The sequence below is a fragment of the Chlorocebus sabaeus genome, chromosome 1 (genome assembly GCF_047675955.1).
Source record: "Chlorocebus sabaeus isolate Y175 chromosome 1, mChlSab1.0.hap1, whole genome shotgun sequence".
Classification (NCBI taxonomy): Eukaryota; Metazoa; Chordata; class Mammalia; order Primates; family Cercopithecidae; genus Chlorocebus; species Chlorocebus sabaeus.
This window is the reverse complement of record NC_132904.1, coordinates 16,718,693-16,738,328: the sequence shown is the minus strand read 5'-3', so window position 1 is coordinate 16,738,328 and position 19,636 is coordinate 16,718,693. Positions and strand designations below refer to the sequence as shown.

The 19,636-nt window shown below is 35.4% G+C and overlaps 2 protein-coding genes across 2 annotated transcripts; one reads left to right on the top strand and one right to left on the bottom strand.

The window, feature by feature from the left end:
- Positions 1-9,769: 9,769 nt before the first annotated feature.
- Positions 9,770-10,702, bottom strand: OR4C11 (olfactory receptor family 4 subfamily C member 11). The gene has a single exon (XM_037997619.2). It carries the CDS (start codon positions 10,700-10,702, stop codon positions 9,770-9,772), a length of 933 nt encoding a protein of 310 aa, XP_037853547.2.
- Positions 10,703-13,570: 2,868 nt separating this feature from the next.
- LOC103235769 (olfactory receptor 4P4) lies at positions 13,571-14,526 on the top strand. The gene is given in 2 exon segments (XM_007998851.3): positions 13,571-13,849; positions 13,851-14,526. Coding segments are annotated over 2 exon segments (810 nt in total). The 5' UTR covers positions 13,571-13,715.
- The last annotated feature ends 5,110 nt before the right edge of the window (positions 14,527-19,636 follow it).

Sequence of the window (19,636 nt, the reverse complement as noted above, 5' to 3'; positions counted from 1 at the left end):
CTTCGTGAATTTATTTTTTAAATTATTATTATACTTTAAATTCTAGGGTACATGTGCACAACGTGCAGGCTTGTTATATATGTATACATGTGCCATGTTGGTGTGCTGCATGCATTAACTCGTCATTTACATTAGGTATATCTCCTAATGCTATCCCTCCCCCTTACCCCCTCCCCACATTAGGACCTGGTGTGTGATGTTCCCCTTCCTGTGTCCAAGTGATCTTATTGTTCAATTTCCACCTATGAGTAAGAACATGTGGTATTTGGTTTTTTGTTCTTGCGATAGTTTGCTGAGAATGATGGTTGGTCTAAAACACCAAAAACAACGGCAATAAAAGCCAAAATTGACAAATGGGATCTCATTAAACTAAAGAGCTTCTGCACAGCAAAAGAAACTGCCATCAGAGTGAACAGGCAACCTACAGAATGGGAGAAAATTTTTGCAATCTACTCATCTGACAAAGGGCTAATATCCAGAACCTATAAAGAACTCAATCAAATTTACAAGAAAAAAACAAACAACCCCCATCAAAAAGGGGCAAAGTATATGAACAGACACTTCTCAAAAGAAGACATTAATACAGCCAACAGACACATGAAAAAATGCTCATCATCACTGGCCATCAGAGAAATGCAAATCAAAACCACAATGAGATACCATCTCACACCTGTTAGAATGGCAATCATTCAAAAGTCAGGAAACAACAGGTGCTGGAGAGGATGTGGAGAAATAGGAACACTTTTACACTGTTGGTGGGACTGTAAACTAGTTCAACCATTGTGGAAGACAGTGTGGCAATTCCTCAAGGACCTAGAACTAGAAATACCATTTGACCCAGCCATCCCATTACTGAGTATATACCCAAAGGATTATAAATCATGCTGCTATAAAAACACATGCACACGTATGTTTATTGCAGCACTATTCACGATAGCAAAGACTTGGAATCAACCCAAATGTCCATCAGTGACAGACTGGATTAAGAAAATGTGGCACATATACACCATGGAATACTATACAGTCATAAAAAAGGATGAGGTTGTGTCCTTTGCAGGGACATGGATGCAGCTGGAAACCATCATTCTCAGCAAACTTTCGCAAGAACAGAAAACGAAACACCACATGTTCTCGATCATAGGTGGGAATTGAACAATGAGATCAGTTGGACATGGGAAGGGGAACATCACACACTGGGGCCTATTAGGGGGAGGGGAGAGGGATGGCATTGGGAGTTATAACGGATGTAAATGATGAGTTGATGGGTGCTGACCAGTTGATGGGTGCAACACACCAACATGGCACATGTATACATATGTAACAAACCTGCACGTTGTGCACATGTACCCTAGAACTTAAAGTATAATAAAAAAAAAAAAAAAAAAGAAAAAGGCAAAAATCACCCGTCTTCTGTGTCGCTCACGCTGGGAGCTGGAGGCTTGAGCTGTTCCTATTCAGCCATCTTGGGCGTGCCCTTCATATGTATCCCACTTATCTTATTTGTCTTTGGTTACCTGTGCTTTTGTTGTTGTATCTATGAAATCATTGCCAAGACCAATGTGATGAATCTTTTCCTGTATTTTTTTTTTTTCTACTAAAAGTTTTACAGTTCTAGGTCTTTGTCTTTAAATCTCTAATTAAATTTGAATTGATTTTTAAACTATGCTGTACAATGAGTCTGTTTTTGTCATTTGGCTTATGGATATCCAGTTTTCCCAGTATCATTGTTTAAGTGACTATCTTTTCCTTAGGGTGTATTTTTGTCATTCTTGTTGAAGATGAGTTGACCATATCTGCCTGGATTTATTTGCAGAGTCTCTATTCTGTTCCATTGGACTATATGTCTGGGTTTATGCTAGGGTCATACTGCTAAAATTAGTATAAGTTTTGTGAAATATTTTGAAGTCAAGAACTGTGGTATCTGCAGCTTTGTTCTTTCTATAGATTGTTCTCATTTTTCTGGGTTCTTACGAGGTCTGCATGGATTTTAGAATATTTTCATTCATTTCTGTATAAAAAGCCACTGAAATTTTGATAGGGATTGGATTGAATCTGTTGGTCCCTTTGTTGTATGAACTGTTAACAATGTCAGGTCTTCCAATCTATGAACATAGGGTACTTTTTCATTTATTTATGTCTTCTTTAATTTTGTTCATCTATAATTTGTAGCTTTATAGCACAAGTCTTTCATCTCCTTGGTTAAGTTTATATCTACAAATTTTATTCTTGGCTGAGAATGGTGGTGCATTCCTGTAATCCTAGCACTTTGGGAGACTGAGGCGGGGTGATCCTTTAACCTCAGGAATTTGAGGCAAGCCTGGGCAATGTAGTGAGACCTTTTTCTACAAACAAAACAAAACAAAACAAAACAAAACAAAACAAAACAAAGGCTGGGTAGGGGGTGCATGCCGGTAGTCCCAGCTATGTGGGAGGCTGAGGCTGGAGGATGGCTTGAATCCAGGAGATTGAAGCTGCCATGAGCCATGATTGCACCACTGCACTCCAGTCTAGGCAACAGAGTGACACCTGTCTTACAAAAATAAAATAAAATAAAATAAAATAAAATAATTTTATTTTTTTGATGCTATCCTAAATGGGATTATTTTCTTAATATCCTTTGCAGTGACATTGTCATTAGTGTATAGAAATTCAACTAATTTTTGTATTTGATTTGTGTTCTGCAACTTTGCTGTATTTTTTGAGGTCTAACATGTTTGTATTTGTTTTTGTATTTTGTAATGTCATCTTTAAACAGGGATAATTGTGCTTCTTCTTTCCCATTTGCATGTCTTTTATTTCTTTATCTTGCCTAATTGGTCTGGCTAGTACTTTCAGTACTAATTTAAATATAAAAATAAATTTTGAGAATGGACATTCTTGTCTTGTTTCAATGGATCTGGTCATTTTAAAATATGAGGTACTATTATTTTATGTCAGACTCTCTCCTTTCAGAACATTTAATAATTGATTTTTTAAATTATTGTTATTTAGTTTTTTCGATATTCGATATTATCAAAATTATTTTTATTTTTATTTTTTGATACAGGGCTGGAGTCTAGGTTGGAGTGCAGTGGTGCTATCATAGCTCACTGCAGCCTCGAACTCCTGGACTCAGTGATATTTCTGCCTCATCCTACAGAGTAGCTGGGACTACAGGTATGAATCACCACACCTGGCTAACAATTTCTTTATGTATTTATATGCTCTGCTGTTGGGTGCAGATATAGTTAATTGTTACGTCTCTTGGTGAATTAATCCTTTGATCATTATATTAATAGAATTATCTTCTTTGTGTCTTTTCACAGTTTTCGACTAAAAGTTTATTTTGAGATATAAATATAGCAACCTCTGCTTTCTTTTGTTTTCCATTTGCATGGAATATTTTCTTCCATTCCTTCACTTTTAATCTACGTGTGTTCTTACTAGTAAAATGAGCCTCTTATAGGAAGCATATAGTTGTATCTTGTTTTTTAATCCAATCAGTTGCTGTGAATGTTTTTAGTGGAGAATATAACTCATTTATATTTAAGGTAATTATCAATGGGTAAGAACTTACTACTGCCATTTATAATTTGTTTTCTGATTTTTTTTTCCAGATCTTTTGATTCTTTCTCTCTTGTTGTCTTCTTTTGTAGTTTGAAGGTTTTATGTGGTGGTGTGCTTTGAATTCTTTCTTTTCATGTTATGTGCAAATAATACAGGTTTTTGTTTTGTGGTTACGATGGGGCTTACATAAAATATTTTACCCTTATAGCAGGATACTTTGAGCTGATAACAACTTGCCGCCTTTCATTGCACGCAAAAAGTCTATACTTTTATCCCATTCACCTTTTATGATTTTGATGTCAACATTTACATTTGTTTTTGTAATTTTTATGCCTTACCAATTTATTGTAGCTACAGTTGTTTTCAATAGTTTTGTCTTTTAAACCTCAATTAGGGATAAAATTTCTTTACACACTAACCTTACAGTATTAGAGAATTCTGAGTATGAATTACTTATGCCATTGACCTTTTTTAAGTTTCATATATGTCATGTTATTAATTATCAGTCTTACAGTAATTCCTCTTAAGACCTCCTGGTGATGAACTTCCTTAACTTTTCTTTCTCTGGGAAAGTTTTTATTTCTCCTTTTGTTTCTGAAGAACGGCTTTGCCAGGTAAAGTATTCTTATTTGACAGTTTGTTTGTTTTCAGCACGTTGAATATATAATCCCAATTTCTTCTTGCCTAAAGAGTTTCTGCTGAAAAATCTTCTGAAAGCTGTATTTGGGTTTCTTTGAATGTGAATTTAAAAAATTTTTTTAAATTCTTGCTGTTTTCAGTATTATTTGTCTTTGATAATTTGATAATGATTGTCTTGGTGAATTCCTCTCTCAGTTGAATTTGATTGGTGACCTCTAATCTTCCTGCACCTGGATGATGTTGGCTTTCCCCAGATTTGCAAAGTTTTAGCTATTATTTTCTTGAATACGTTTTCTGGATCTTTTGCTCTCTTCATAAACTTCTTAAAATATAAATGATAGTTTGTCAGATGATGTCCCATGATTCCTGTAGGCCTTCTTTTTTGTTTTTCATTCTTTTTTATTTTTGTTCTTCTAATTAGATTGTTTCAGATGTCTTATCTTTGAGCTCACTGATTTTTTTCTTTTTTTTTTCAAGACAGCTTTTGTAGCTTTCTATTGAATTTTTAAATGTAGTTATTCTTTATCTCTAAGATTTTGAGTTTCCTTTTAAATTGTTTCTATTTCTTTGTAAAATCTTTCATTTTATTCATTGTTTTCCAAATTTTATTTAATTTTGTATTTATGTTTTCTTAAAGTTCTCTGAACTTCTTTAAAAGGATTATTTTGAATTCTTTTGTCAGTTGTTTCACAGATCTCCACTTCTTCTGAGTCTATTATTGGACCTTTATTAGTTCCTTTTGTGGTGTCATGTTTACCTGACTTTTCATAATCTTTGTGTACTTAGATTAATACCAGTGCATTTGAGAAGATAACCACCTCTTCTAGCTTTTGAAGCTGTTCTTTGGCAATGATAAACCTTTATTACTAGTCTAGTCTGTGTTTCTGGATGAGCTGGCTGGTAGCAACTCCAAACAGGCAGACCATGGTGTTGGGTTATCTAGTGGTGCTGGATAATGTTTTGTGCTCCGAGGTTAAATGATACTGATGGCTATGCTCCATGGACTGATGAGATCACTCTGACACCAAGCGGGGCTGCTGGTTGGCACTACAAACATCTCTGATTAGGCAAGGTGACAGGTTGTCTTTCCTAGATGCATCATGGTTGTTTGGAATCTGTAGTTTTGCAGAGCTGTGTGCTGGAATCTGAAACTGGGTGAGGTCGATGGGCTTGCTGCTAGGCTACACAAGTATGGCAGGGCCTAAGATTATGCTTGATATGTTTCTACTTGGGCTTGACTCTCAGCCTGGGGTAGTCTTAAGCAGAGTACTGAGGCTTGGTCAAGTCATGATGCAGCTGCTGGGGTTGAATGGGGGCCGACGCTCCCTCCGTGGATAACACTGACTTGCAGTTGGCTCCTGGGCTGAGGAAGATGTGAAAATGTGACTTTCCTCAGTTCTCTGGTCCAAAAGGCTTTCTCAGACTCACTCTTGAGGTCTGGGATATTCGTGATAGTATTTTTTTGCCTCTGGATAGTTGCTGGTTGAATTTCTGTCATCATCAGGGGAGTGAAAATGGGGAACTCCTGTTATGCCATGCTGCTAACATTACTTTCCGTGATCAACCTCTTTGTCTTTTTATTTTAATATTTTATTTACAATGTGTCTTTATGGCAATCTTTTTAGGTTCAATCTATTTGGAAAACTTTAAGCTTCTTCAATGTCAATTTTCATTTCCTTTTCTATGCAATGTATAAGAATTTCTGTTGTCCCACATCCTTGTCAACATGTGGTGGTGTTATTATTTTGAATTTCGGCCATTCTAATATGGGTGTAGTTGTATCTTGTTGTTTTAATTTGCAATTCCTTAATAACAAATACTATTGAGCATATTTTTATATGCTTATTTACCCATGTATATTCCCCACTCATTTTACTTTGTTTTTACAACCCTGCCTCTCAACGATGTCTTCTAAAAGTGTGTGTACAAAGCATGGTAGAAAATAGATGGGAAGGCAAGGGAAAAGAAGGTTAAAGTGGAAGGAAAATTTCACTAAGTATTCAGTAGTCCAATCAATTAACCAAAATTGTTCTTGTGGGACCTCAATATAAATAGATTTTCAATAATCTGTCTCTTTCACCTTGTGTCAGCATTCAGGTGAAATGAAGAATAGAGAAAGAAGCAGAAGAGTGAAAAGTAGAATGCACTATTCCAGGTTATGTGCAATTAACTATGTGTAAATGATAATCTAGAGTTTGTTCACCTCTTATCTCTCCTATTTTAAACCTTAGTTACATGCCAGACACCAATTTAAATTGATGTCCCTTTGCCCCATTTTATGATTATGTCTTATATGCTCATATCTGAAGGATGCTCCTCTCTTTCCTTTACATATGGACTATTTAAAGTTGATTATGTAAATGTGCAGATACGGGAACATGTTCCATAAAGACTCCCTCTTTTTATTTTTAAGTGATACCAATACATTTAAAATTCTCTTAAGTTTTTATTTAATCCTATTAAAACAAAACTTGACTGTGCTATTTTCAGTTAAACTTTATTTCCAATTATAAATTACATTCTTTGAAAACAAAAGAAAAACATTGTTAATAAATATGGATGGTTTATATTAATAAAAAATGTAGATTTAAATTAATTTTTTGAAAAATCTGTTTTATGAAAGCGCATATTAAATTTCTTATTTTAAGTTCTTTATGAATATTATTTTCTTTAATTCTGATGACAAGCCAATAAAATAGAAACTATTTTAACTTTTGAGTTACAGATAAAAATTAGGCCTAAGATTTTACATATTTTTCTTAAAGTTATAAGGCTTTAAATTGGCAAAGCCAGGATTTGGATTTATGTAGTGTGACTCTAGGGTGCATACTTACTACTCTAATCATCATATTCCACCACCCATCTTAAAGTTAAAAAAATTGCAGTTCATAATCACTCCATCAACTTCCTAATAATTTTTATATTTTTGGCCATTTGAAAAGATGTTTGAATTAAGATTTTTTTTACTAACATAGGAGACATATAGAACTGAGTTAAAACCTTAATGCTGTTACTTCTTAGCAAGACAATCTCAAGGTACTAATTTGTTCAGTTCTCTAAACTTTAGATTTTTCACCTCAAAAGTTAATTTTTCAATATAAATAACAAACTTGGTATTATTTTGGTGAGACACAAGTATAATAAAAACAAAGAGTTTGGACACATTTAGACACTACTTGTTCCTGAAATGAAGAGACAATCAGAATTCACACTTTTTCTTTTAGGTCAGTCATTTTTGAGGGAGGATAGTCATTCCAAAATTACCCATTGAATGGATATGGTGTTGAAGAACTTTTAAAATATTTTAGCTTTATTTTCCATTTTGATTTGACTAGTAGTACTTCTACAATACACAAAACATTTCAATATTCTTCCCCTATATAGCTTCTTCTTATTCTATTTTCCAATCCTTATTTTATTTATATTTTAATTTATTCTTTTCTTTTTTTTTCCTGTGCCTGTGCTTACCCATATACCTTTTTTCTAAACTTTTAATGTTCAATTATTTATCTGCAATGCAAATCAACATTAAGGCCTTTATAGGGTATGTGTGTGCATATGTGTGTGCGTATATGTACGTGTGTTGTTGTTGGGAAGGATATTAGATAAGTTAATAATGGAATCATTAAGTTTTCACTGTCTATTAAATATATGGCCTTCCTCGTGTATGACATTTCAACTCTGGGACACTAGTGCGAACACTGGAAACATTACATCACAGAAAACGGAGTGAAGTGAGCTCATAAAACATTCACGTTATTTAACTGAATTTATTTTATTTATTTATTTATTTTTTGAGACAGTGGCTTGCTCTGTCACACAGGCTGGAGTGCAGTGGTGCGACCTCGGCTCACTGCAAGTTCCGCCTCCCAGGTTCACGCCATTCTCCTGCCTTAGCTGGGACTACAGACGCCCGCCACCATGTCCGGCTAATGTTTTTTTTTTTTTTTTTTTTTTTTTTTTTTTTTTTTGTATTTTTAGTAGAGACGGGGTTTCATCATGTTAGCCAGGATGGTCTCGACCTCCTGACCTCGTGATCCACCCGCCTTGGCCTCCCAAAGTGCTGGGATTACAAGCGTGAGCCACAGCACCCGGCCAATTGAATTTATTTTAAATTTATCTTTGACAGGAGAACATAATTTCAGTTGGTAATATTTTTCATTAAATAATGATAAATAAGGTTAAAAATGAAGTGGAATCTGATAACAGTTATTAAACATGTGGTACACTTTATTACACTGAAATAGATGAATATTAAAAGTCCATAATGGCCGGGCGCGGTGGCTCACGCCTGTAATCCCAGCACTTTGGGAGGCCGATGTGGGCGGATCACGAAGTCAGGAGATCGAGACCATCCTGGCTAACACGATGAAACCCCGTCTCTACTAAAAATACAAAAAATTAGCCGGGCGTGGTGGTGGGCGCCTGTAGTCCCAGCTACTTGGGAGGCTGAAGCAGGAGAATGGCGTGAACGGGGAGGCGGAGCTTGCAGTGAGCCGAGATTGCGCCACTGCACTCCAGCCTCGGCGACAGAGCGAGACTCCGTCTCAAAAAAAAAAAAAAAAAAAAAAAAACAGTCCATAATATAAACATCTAAAGTGCACTATTTTACCTGCCGTACTCACTCTGGGCATGAAAATTCCATTGCCACTTCTAACCTGTGAATCTATGCAGTCCCAAGTATTAGGACAGAGTAGATAAAGAGGTAACTTCCTATAGCAGTAGTAGTTTCTCCCTAAGCCCACTAGAGACAAGTGTCCTGAGTATTTTCTGAATTCCTATGACAATTTTTTTTATTTCATTGACATCACCCAACTTTAAACACAATAGATCATACCGTTTTTGGTTTCAACCATGTTCTACCCTTCTGCACTTCAGGCTCAGAAAATATGTTGTACCTGCAGTATATTAGCCTCTGACTCAAAAATATAGAACTTTTTAAATACAAAGTAGTGATAAAATGTATATGGGCATCTTGATATACTGAGTTAGTTCCTTTTCCCTAGAAGTGTTCAGGAGGAAGCTTGATACCTTATTGTAAATGCTTTATGGAAGGAATTTGATATTTGTGGGTGCTCACAAATTTGAACACTTGTGATTGTATAAATGTCTTTCTTTTTATTAAACCAGTATAGACAGAGTTGTGATGTGTAGTTCACAATCAGCAATGGCAGAATTGAGCTGTTAGGAAAAGGAGGAGCCAAATTGAAGATTTCAGGGAGTTTATCAGTCTATGGTCAAAAGCACAGGAAAGAAGTATGAAAATCAGATGCATTAGATTAGAATGCATAGAGATAGTCAGGTTTACACCTTAGAAAATGCATGGCTGGAAAGGAAGATAATCTGAAAAGGAAAGACTATTGGTCCGTAATCACCTGAATTAATCTATACTCTACCTAGTTCTGGCACAAAAGACAATGTCTTGGTAGTCGTAGCTCCTGTTCACTAGAAAACATAGGAACCCACAAACTTAGATATGATGTATATTATTCCCACAACATTCAGGTACTTTCCTATTTGATATCTATACTTACTCAGTTAAATCAAGATTTGACTGAATAAGTAATCAGGCCAGGCCCTCAATTTATCCTTTGTTTTCTGAAATAATTTTGCCATGCCATAACTTTCTCATGGCATTTTTCACTTCTGCATTTCTCAGTGTGTAGATGAGTGGATTGAGAAAGGGTGTTCCAATAGTATAAAATACCGCCACCGTCTTATCCATGGGGAAAGTGGTTGGGAGGTGTGTATATATGAATATGCACGGGCCAAAGAATAAGATGACTACAATTATGTGAGAAGTGCAAGTGGAGAGAGCCTTTTTCCTCCCTTCTGCACTGCGGTTTCTCAGTGAATGCAAGATGACAATATATGAAATGATCAAAATCATGAAACCAGTTGAGCAAACTGCCCCACTGTTAGACACCAGCAGCAGGTTGATCATGTAAGTGTCCATGCAGGCAAGTTTCAACAAGGGCTGCAAATCATAGCAATAATGATCAATCAAATAGGGTCCACAGAAAGGCAACCTTAAGGCCAGGATAATCTGAGCCGTAGAGTGTATAAAAGACCCTATCCAGGCAAGAACAATCAGGATGATGCAGACCTGCCGGCTCATGATGGTTGGGTAACGCAAGGGCTTACAGATGGCCACATAGCGATCAACAGCCATGAGGATGAGGACAAAGATCTCCATGCAGCCAAATAAATGTAGCCCAAAGACTTGTGTCATGCACTCATTGTAGGATATAATTTTCTTTGCAGAGAGAGCATCCATAATTAATCTAGGGGCTGTGGAAGTTGAAAAGCAAGAATCAGCAAGAGACAAATAAAATAGGAAGAAGTACATGGGGCTTCCTAGGGTCCGGCTGGACTTGATGGTCACAAAAATGAGTGTATTCCCCACTACAGTTCCCATATAGAAAATTAGGAATATTACAAACACTATTTTCTGCCTCAAGGGATCCTGTGTTAATCCTAACAGTATGAATTCAGTCACACTGTGATTTTGCTGCATTGTTTCAGTTGATGTGAAGAAACCACAGATAGGAAATAGTTAATCTGCAAAGGAAGAAAAAAAGGAAATAAACGCTCGATTAGGAGGTCAAATACATATTCTTAGCAATGAAATTGCAACTTTCCAATGGGTTATTATTGACAAATCTGTGTATTTTTTCTTAGTAAAATGAATTCATAGTAACTATTCAATATATTTACCAAATTACTTTTTTTTTTTTTTGGAGACAGAGTGTCACACTCTCCTCTAGGCCGGACTGCAGTGGCATGACACAATTACACATGAAAATAATACAATGAGAAATAGAAAAATAACTTAAAAACAAATGATTTTTCAAACAAAGTAAACATTAGTTTAGAGGGTTGGTATGAGTAGGTATCTTTCTGAGCTGAATATGTTTCTTTAGCTGATAGCCAGGAATAATAAATATTTTGTACTCTGTTGCAATAACAGAAGAAAATGTACATTACTTACTTCAATAGGCTTTCACATTTGAACCTGATAGTACCATTATAATTATTTACTTAGTAAATATACTGATCATTCTAATAATGATTATTTAAATACTTCAGAATACCTTCCTTAATAAAATTTACATGTATGTGGGCGAGCACGTGTATGCACACGCGTGCACACACACAGAGAATAAACATAAAATTTTTGCACTGGGCAAAATGTCAGTCATTCCAGCCCAACATGAGAATTATTTTAACCTCTTGCCTTGACTATCTTTATTTCCTTTTAATTTACCTCTGAAAATTTTCTAATTCTTTTCAGCTCCAAATTCATCCTTTATTATTCAGCTTTGCACTGCTTTGTTATACTGTGTTGTCCAAAGTTAAATTCTTCCCTCTTTCATTATTCTTCTGGGTTCTTCAAAAAGTTTTCTTAAGAGACAAGTAGATACTGAGACTAAAATGAGGAAAAAAGTAGAAGAATACTTGACATATATATCAGGACATTCTTTCAAATTTCAGTTTTACAGGAAAGCATCAGTGACTTAGAAAATGAGATCTATGTGCTCCGAGTCAGGACTGAAACTTTCAATAGAATTTTTAGTTTGTATTTTCTTGAGAATCCCATATCCTGACTGCAAGAAAGAGAAGTTAAATATATAGAGAGAATTAATATTTATTTGCATATATCAAATATTGAACAAATTGTTCCATATACCTTTTCACATATATATTCCACATGGTAACACAGTAAAAAATTAAAAGGGAAGTGCCTATATGATAAAATACATTTACAACACATATGCCAGACAAAAGCATAACTTTTTCAAATGTAAATGGATTTCACAGATAAGTTTCTGAAAAACATGACACAAATGAACATTAGGAAAACAACCCATCTTAAAAGAGATTTTTCTCCTTATGATAAAGAGTATGCCTCTGGAAAGATGCTCAATTTCATTCACAGTTAAATACATTCAAATTAAAATTCCAGTTAGGTAATTTTCACCTATAAGGCTAATAAAGTAATCCTTTTGCTGAATGTCTTAACAAATAGTCTTGACGAAGGTGTGGGACACAGTCAACCCTACAAACTTTTGGTGGGAATGTAAGTGGGTACAACCTTCTAGGAAGTGACTTCAGTATCTATAATATGACAACTGCATATAGAAATTGATCCAGTTATTCTGTTTCCTATAGACACACTCATTCATAGAAAGAAGGACAATCATTTTGCCTTAGATGGTAGCAAGAGATAGGAAACAACTTTATGCCCCTCGGAAGGGACATTAAAGAATCAAGGATGATATTTTTATGCAACCATTAATTAGAATGAAGCAGATACATATATCTGTGTGTTTATATATGCACACACACACACAGAAAATGGTCCCTGACATATGGTGTAAATTGAAATGTAAGAGATTAATACTGCATGCTTAGAATTGTAACATTTTCCTTAACATCAGTTACAGTCATTACTACACACACCTCCATATTTAAATACATGGATTATAGTAGAAGAGTATGAAAAAACTATAATGACTCTGAGTGGGGAAATTGCATTCTTGGCATTAGAGATGGGAGAAAGACCTACTTTAAAAAATATTCACTTTGGTAATATTTGACAATGTGTCACAATAATGCTACATCAAAAATAATGCTTTAAAAGCTTTACCTTGGGAGATGGGTTGTTATTCACCTTGTGATGGTATATCACTGAGCCATCACAACTGCCTTCCGTTGTAGTCAGGAATTCTAGTGGTATTCTTAGGGCTACATTAAGCTTCACAAATTTGAGTAAGTCAGATATAGCAGTAGTGTTGAAACTCAGTGCTCTGTAAATACAACATATGCAGACACACTGTCACTAACTGGAGATTCACTTCCTGTATTGAAAGTTTGTGAAAGCTCCTTAGCAAACAGAAATAAAAAATTGTATTTGTCTTCTCTTAAGTATTACAAAAAGACACACACACACACACACACACACACACACACACACACACACACATCTCCAGAATAGATGAATAAGCAGGAATAAATAGATATAAATAGACATCATTACACATTTTTATAGTACTATATATTAGAATGAAGCAACATAAGAAAGAGTATCTTTATCTGTTCACTGCTAAATTTCAGTATTTATGAAAAAGTAGGTTTTTGATAAATATCTGTTGAATGAATCAAAGAATTAAAAGAAATTCCTATAGATCCAAATCATTAATGTTTTATACTATTTTATACTTAGTTGCCATTAAGGAGAAGGAAGACAGCATCCTACCATGAGAGACATCATCACCTTCATGGAGCACTTCCTGGAACACCCCAATAGATTTTATTTCTGTTTGTTTATTCATTTTATTACCGCTCCTTGCAGAGCGGGGCTACCCTTAGGCAGTTTGTCCAGAGTAGCCTGTTTCTGTTTAATTATCTCCTACCCACGTCTACCAACAGCTCTTACCTGGTAGTGCCCATTTCCATCAAGATATGCTGTGCATGATTTTTATTCCCGTCTTTTCACTTTAGATTGTAAAGCACTTCTAGAAAAGTCCATGAATTTCCCCACCTTCCACCAGTGCACCCAGCTCATTCACCAACCCATGTATTTCTTCCTCAATTACCTCTCACTCTCTGACCTTTGCTACACATCCACAGTGACCCCCAAATTAATGGCTGACTTACTGATAGACCATTTCTTATAATAACTGCATGATACAACTCTTTACCACCCATTTTTTCGGAGGCATAGAGATCTTCATTCTCACAGGGATGGCCTATGACCGCTATGTGGCCATCTGCAAGCCCCTGAACTACACCATCATCATGAGCAGGAAAAGGTGTAACACAATCATCATAGTCTGTTGTACTAGGGGGTTTATACACTCTGCCAGTCAGTTTCTTCTCACCATCTTTGTACCATTTTGTGGCCCAAATGAGATAGATCACTACTTCTGTGATGTGTATCCTTTGCTGAAATTGGCTTGTTCTAATATACACATGATAGGTCTCTTAGTCATTGCTAATTCGGGCTTAATTGCTTTGGTGACATTTGTTGTCTTGATGTTGTCTTACGTTTTTATATTGTATACCATCAGAGCATATTCTGCAGAGAGCCGCAGCAAAGCTCTTTCCACTTGCAGTTCTCATGTAATGGTTGTAGTCCTGTTTTTTGCACCTGCATTATTCATTTCCATTAGACCGGTCACAACGTTCTCAGAAGATAAAGTGTTTGCTCTTTTTTATACCATCATTGCTCCCACGTTCAACCCTCTCATCTACACTCTAAGAAACAGGGAGATGAAGAACACCATGAGGAAAGTGTGGTGGTGTCAAATACTCCTGAAAGGAAATGAACTTTTCTGAATTGTTTCTGCTTTTCATGCCATGGTTCCCTGAGACCACACTGATGAGTGAGAAAGATTCACTCTCATCATGCTCTTGTCCTTGTTGTTTGGAGGGAAAAGTGAGCAAACAGGAAGCATATCCCTTCTGGGATTTTATACTTCTGTATTGACGTCTCTTTTTTTTTTTTTTTTTTTTTTTGAGACAGAGTCTCGCTCTGTCGCCCAGGCTGGAGTGCAGTGGCCGGATCTCAGCTCACTGCAAGCTCCGCCTCCCAGGTTCACACCATTGTCCTGCCTCAGCCTCCCAAGTAGCTGGGACTACAGGCATTGACGTCTCTTTAACCAGTTGAACATTATTCTTGTCCATACTCTCCTCCGCCTTTCTTAATCATTACGATTGTGCTCATGTGATATGAAATAACCAGAAAATTTCTTTAAAATACGGATTACATGGCATTGTGTTGAAAAAATAAAATAGACTATGCATTTTCATGCCTTAAACTGCCAAGAAAATGAATGAAATATTACCTTCAACTTTTTTCATTTGTGCTGAAGTCTAAACAAAAAAATGCATATATTGCCTGTGTACAGCTCATGGACTTTTGCAGATTGAGCATGATCGTGTAATCAGCAACTGGATTAAGAGACAGAAGTATCAGCACATCAGAGGTCCTCCTTATTCTTGTTTATTATTAATACCTCCCAAAGTTAACCACAGTATTTATTTCTAAATATTGTAGTATTGTAATCCCAGCACTTTGGGAGGCTGAGGTGGGTGGATCACGAGATCAGGAGTTCGAGACCAGCCTGACCAAGATGATGAAACCCTGTCTCTTCTAAAATTACAAAAATTAGCCGGGCGCAGTGGGAACGCCTTTAATCCCAGCTACTCGGGAGGCTGAGGCAGGAGAATAGCTTGAACCGGGGAGGCGGAGGTTGCAGTGAGCTGACATCATGCCACTGCACTCTAGCTTGGGTGACAGAGCAAGACTCCATCTCAAATGATAATAATAATAATAATGTTTTTATCTGTTCCTGTACTTTGAAGAACAAGAGTGATACAGATTTTGCTGCTGAATGTGTGCCTTCTCAGTATTTCAGTTGTGAGTCATTTCTCATGTTGGCAAGTTTTCTGATTGTTTTCATTAATGTATACAGTATCTTATCATGTGAATATATAATGATTAATTTATCCATTCCCTTGTTGCCAGGCATTTGGGTGGTTTCCCATTTAGGGTTATTATGTATAGTGCTGCTTTGAACATTTTGAAACGTATTTTTTAGTGAATATATGTCTTTTATTATTTCATTATGCTTTATAATGTAATTAAAACAATTTTAAGAAAGTAGTACTATATTTGTATTAATATCTTTCATAATATATTACTGATATAAATGAAAGATATTAATTGAAAAAATAATTATCCATAGAAAAACACTAAGTGAAATAAAAGATTTAGAAATAAATATGTGAAATAGCTTACACTTCTAGGATCCACACAGTGGGATATGAGATAAGCTGATTAATGCAAACCTGTCTGTCAATCACAGGAAAAAAGGATGAATGCTCTTAGAATGGTAGTTTACACAATGAAGCTTAGAAAAACTTCCAGGGATGCAGCATTAGATTATGATAGCAAGTTTAACACAGAAGTATCACCACTGAAAAATGTTATCAAATAGAATATTCATTGTAGCATATGAAGTCACTTGCCATATTAAATGAAACTGGAAAAATTCTGTATTTAGCTTCTAAGAAGGAAAAATAATGTACTTCACTGAACTCCCAATAAGGGCAGTGATGCCAAATGAAGAAGGCATGCTATGAGTTTATGCTAACACTGGACTGTCACACACACACTCAGACACATACACACGTGTGTGCAGACATCTAATGCAAAAAATAAAGTCTTTTCAGGAATTTATATTTAAGGCATAGTTGAAATAAATCTGCTCATATAGAAAACCAAAAATTAAAAGAAGAAAAAATTTGCTCGAGAGCAAATGATCACACAATAAAAATGACTGAATATAGGAGGAAATTAGGTTGGAAACAGCTACGCCAGAGCACAGCATACAAGCGTACAAAGACGGGGTTTATTGTAGTTAATGGACACAAAACATAATATAAATCTTTATTGTATAAAATAGAAAATGATTTTAAAGTTAAATTACATTTAGTTTAAAAATTTTCTGGGCTGTTAGATAACAAAATAACTTCAATAAATAAATAAAATGATATTTTTATTAGAAACTCAGTGGATAAAACATAGTGTTTCCTAACTAATCAGTGAATTCCAGATATCAACAAATTTACTCAAAACAAAGAAGAGAGAGACAAAGATATGGAAAAAGTTAAAGGGATATTAACAAACCTTAGAAATGGAATAAAAAGGAGCAACATATGTCTACCAGACTTCAGGATTTATAAAATAGTGAGAAAATACATTTAAAGAGATAATAATTGACAATTTCCAGAACTATGAGAAATATTTAGAAAAAAAATTACAACAAAAAGAGTTGCTCTCTAAAAGAGCCCTACAAAATATTACTTCTAATTAATAATAATTTGAAACACGGGGCCGGGTGCGGTGACTCACGCCTGCAATCCCAGCACTTTGGGAGGCCAACGCGGGCGGATGACCTGAGGTTCGGAGTTAGAGACCAGCCTGACCAACATGGAGAAACCCCATCTCTACTGAAACTGCAAAATTCACTGGGTGTGGTGGTGCGTGCCTGTAACCCCAGCTACTCGGGAAGCTGAGGCAGGAGAATCGCTTCAACCTGAGAGATGGAGGTTGCAGTGAGCGGAGATCACACCATTGCACTCCAGTCTGGACAACAAGAGCCAAACTCCATCTCAAATAAATAAATAAATAAAATAATTCAAAACACAGAAAGACTACAAGCCAGAAGAAAATAGAATTACATTTTAAAAATGCCAAATGTAAAATATTATCCTTGAATTCTGTAGTTTTTCAAGAAAAGTGAAGTGGGGAGTCTTCAGTAGAATAAAACAAAATAAACCACAATTTAAAAATGACCAAGAATTTACTATACAGACACACTCACTTAAAGTAGTTGTAAATATTAATTTTTATTAAGAGGAAAGATGTTCCAAGAAGGAAAATTTAAAATCCAGGAAGGAATAGTGAATCAGGAAAATACTAACCTTATTTGTAAACTGAGATATTGTGTTAAAAATATTAAACATGTCTAATATATAGAAGATGAAAAATAGAAGAACGAAAAATGGAGACCACAACATCATGTAAATTGAAAAGAAGTATTGCTTAGTAGGAGAGAAAAGATACTGATTAAATTCAGACTTGGTAATAATAATGTACAGATATGATTTTTTGAGTAATTAGTAAAATTGCGGGAGAGGAAAAGAGACAAAGAAATGTATTATTATTATTTTTTGAGACAGACTCTCGCTCTATCACCAGGCTGGAGTGCAGTGGTGCAATCTGGGTACATTGCAACCTCTGCCTCCCGGGTTCAAGCGATTCTCCTGCCTCAGCCTCCTGAGTAGCTGGGACTACAGGCGTGCACCACCACACCCAGCTAATTTTTGTATTTTCAGTAGAGACAGGGTTTCACCATATTGGCCAGGCTGGTTTTGAACTCCTGACCTTATGATCTGCCTGCCTCGGCCTCCCAAAGTGCTGGGATTACAGGCATGACCCACCGCACCCTGCCAGGGATGGATTTTTAAAAAGAAACAATATCATTCCAAATAAAAGGCAAGAAAATAGGAAGGAAACATAAAAATTGGGCAGAAACAAAAATAAAAGCAAAAAATGATCATACAAGCCAATTAAAATATACAAGTTAAAACAAAATTAACAAAATGAAGTAAATTCTTCAACAGAATAATGAAAATTATCATAAAGGTTTAAAATACAGTTTGTCAAATGTGCTTTCACAGAAGATGCACCTAAACCATTGATTACACATACACACGAAAGTGAAACTGAAAGCATGAAAAGGATAAAGCAGGCAAATATATTAGCATTCGAAGCAATATTGATTATTATGTTTTAAATAATTAAATATTAATCGAATTTGCAAGATAGAAACATTTACAAATTCTAACTTCGCATGGATGGAGAAGGATAGACAGAATTTGATCCAAAACCATCAAATGATCCAAAGCAGCATTAACAGACATATATAGAACAGTATAGTCAACAAATCAAAGGAATTTATCATATTTTATAGTTAATTCTTCCACAGAATAATTCATTATAATTAACCTGCCACAAATAAATTCTTCATCAGCATCGAATAATCCACACCCCAATCTAGATCTGGGTTTTATACCCTTTACAAAAATTACCTTAAAATAGATAATTTTACTCATCTAAATAACTGAGTAGCAGAATAGGGATTCCACAAAGATGTTCGCATCTTAGTCCTCAGAACTTATCAATATATTTTGTTACAGGATAAGGTGATAAAGGTTGTAGATAAAAATTAAGTTTGCCAATAAGTGGACCTTAAAACAAAGATGTAATCTTGCACTATCCATGTGGGCTCAATGTATTCACAAGGTTTATTTAAAGTGGGAAAGTGAAGCAGAAGTTAGATTTGACGATGCTACACTGCCCGCTTTAGAGAGGAAGGAAAGGGGTCATAAGGAAGCAGGTAGATTCTAGAAGCTGGAAGAATTAAGGGAATGAGTTTTCCCCTACAGACTTCAGAAGGATTTATCCATTACAATGCCTTGATTTTAGCCCAGTGAGCCTCATTTTGGACTTCTCACCTGCAGAAATGTGAAATACTGACTTTGTATTGATTTAAGTCACTAAGCTTGTGGTAATTTGTTGCAGTAGCAACAGGAAACTAACACACTAGCTTAATCATGATGAATGTTTCCACAAACCTGTGCATAACTTTTTTACTTCCTGCTCTTAATGTTTCACTCATTTCTTCTGCTAACTCCAGATAGTGAAAATGTAAGCAGGATCTCTTTGACATTTTGGATGTTGTTTGAAATAAAGAAAAATGTGAGATAAGGTAAGAAGAGTAAAGTAAAAAGTCAAGCATGGGGAAAGAAACTAATAGGAATAGGAAGAGAAAAAGCAAGATTATTATTAGTTTTCATGAGTCAACCTTAAGGATTT

What these genes read in the sequence shown, in the direction of transcription:
- OR4C11 (XM_037997619.2), bottom strand. Translation starts at nt 10,702, where the DNA reads ATGCAGCAAAATCACAGTGTGACTGAATTCATACTGTTAGGATTAACA.